General features: G+C 39.0%; 1 protein-coding gene across 1 annotated transcript in view; it reads right to left on the bottom strand.

Annotated features, from left to right (window-relative positions):
* The window catches only part of LOC107292643 (pre-mRNA-processing factor 19), a 12,512-nt gene that overhangs the window by 5,124 nt on the left and 5,659 nt on the right, over positions 1–1,729 (bottom strand). Inside the window, exons 4-7 of the mRNA XM_015821754.1 lie at positions 1,345–1,386; positions 1,112–1,186; positions 427–502; positions 64–173 (exon numbers count right to left, since the gene is read on the bottom strand). Of these exons, the coding sequence (XP_015677240.1) occupies positions 64–173; positions 427–502; positions 1,112–1,186; positions 1,345–1,386 (303 nt within the window). The remainder of the gene's footprint in view (positions 1–63; positions 174–426; positions 503–1,111; positions 1,187–1,344; positions 1,387–1,729) is intronic.

Raw genomic sequence — 1,729 nt, 5'->3', positions numbered from 1 at the left:
ATAAATATAATCAGTCTGAGATTTTCTCACGGAAAAATCCTGCAGAAAATCCAGAGCTCTTACCTGGGATGGGTGGAACACGACGCTGGTGACCTTCTTCGTGTGACCTTTCAGGGTGGCCAGGATCTGTTCTGAGCTCTTGTCAAAGACAACAACATTTTTATCAGCACCACCTGCGAACAAGACAAAACTAAGAAACCAGAGCAGCTCAGCAGCAGAATCTATTAACAAAAAACATTCTTCAGTGGTTGATTTAAAACACGTATTACTGGCGTAATATTGCAGTAACATTACTACTAGTGTTCCAGGGAAATAGACTTCAGCAACACGAAAATGAGTTGTAAGCTACTATCTTTTCAAATATAAACAGGGAGTAATAAACAGCACTCTGGGGGGGGGGGAATGAAGCAGAAAGTCTTAACATACCTGTTAGGATCTTGTTGGTATCAGAAGGACACAGGTCAAGAGCAAGGATGCCAGGGATACTGGCACTGTGCAATCCCTGTTTTAAAACACAAAAGAATTGCAATTAGCATTCCAAGCCTTCTCATTTTATTCACTGACCAGCAACATAAAAGGAGGTTTTTACAAAAGGTGGGTGCCTCTGTATGTGTGTGTGTGTGTGGAGAGATGTTTGTTTGTGTTTAGTCCATATTTCTATTTGATGATGCTCCTAAAAACTAAGCAGTGTTTATCCTGGCAAGCTGTGATAATTATTCTACTTCAGACTTGCAACATTAGCAGAAAAAGCTAAAAGGAAATCCAGCATCAACAAGGCAAAATAATTGCCCAAAGAAATGAAATAGAGGAACCAAGATTGAAATTACAAGCAAAACATCAGTAGTACATCACTGGATTTGGTAGTAAAGACCAAGATGCAGTGCTACATTGATGTAGAGGTAGCAGGTGCATAGAAGAGGTTCCGTATTTTTGAAGAATATATAATCTCTCAGACAATCCAGAGCACAGCAATATCTAAATTGTAGAGAACTATCATTAATTTAAATGTGCTCCCATCAGACATCAATGAGGAAATTCATCAGCAGTGTTAAAGAAATTTAGCAATTTTCTGGACTCTTAGGATAATCTTCTCAATCGATCCTGTATTTACCACGTGTGAAGCCACCTGCCGGTATCTATTAAGTTCTTCTGGTTTCACCAGCTCCTCTGGCACAGTCTTCCCTCTCTGTCAAAAGAAGAAAAGAGAACTCATCCACCAAGAACACAAACTATCTAGGACAAGCAATTGGATCTCTCTTAGCAGATCTTCTGCTAAGATAATTTCTATGCATATCCCAGGATCACCCGATTCCACAGCCAGGTTTACTAAAAAGAGGCACTTGCCTTCTTCCGCTCTGTGGTCAGCACTGTGGCTTTGTCTTGAAGCTGCAAGATAGAAAAACATTAGGAAAAATAGAAAAAACTATGCCATAATCGTGTACGAAGAGGCTGGAGATAATATTAGACATAGCAGCTTTAATATAAAATTGAGGGCACAGTGATATATAGGATAGGCAAAAAGCGTGTTTCACGCATAAAAACATCCTTTGAGAATGAAATGAACCACTACAATCATTGTAAAATCCCTGAAACAAGCAATTTCATGCTTGAAATTAGGTGTTTTGCGAAGTTGCATACTCAAACTGATTCAAAGGAAACCTTTTTGCACATTCCTACTACAGAAATGGCACAATCATTTCTATGTCTTTAACAGCTCAGGCCAATGTAT

This window comes from Protobothrops mucrosquamatus, unplaced genomic scaffold (assembly GCF_001527695.2).
Source record: "Protobothrops mucrosquamatus isolate PMUCROS unplaced genomic scaffold, P.Mucros_1.0 scaffold1399, whole genome shotgun sequence".
Classification (NCBI taxonomy): domain Eukaryota; kingdom Metazoa; phylum Chordata; class Lepidosauria; order Squamata; family Viperidae; genus Protobothrops; species Protobothrops mucrosquamatus.
Note: the sequence above shows the minus strand (reverse complement) of the source record. Positions and strands in the feature narration are given on the sequence as shown.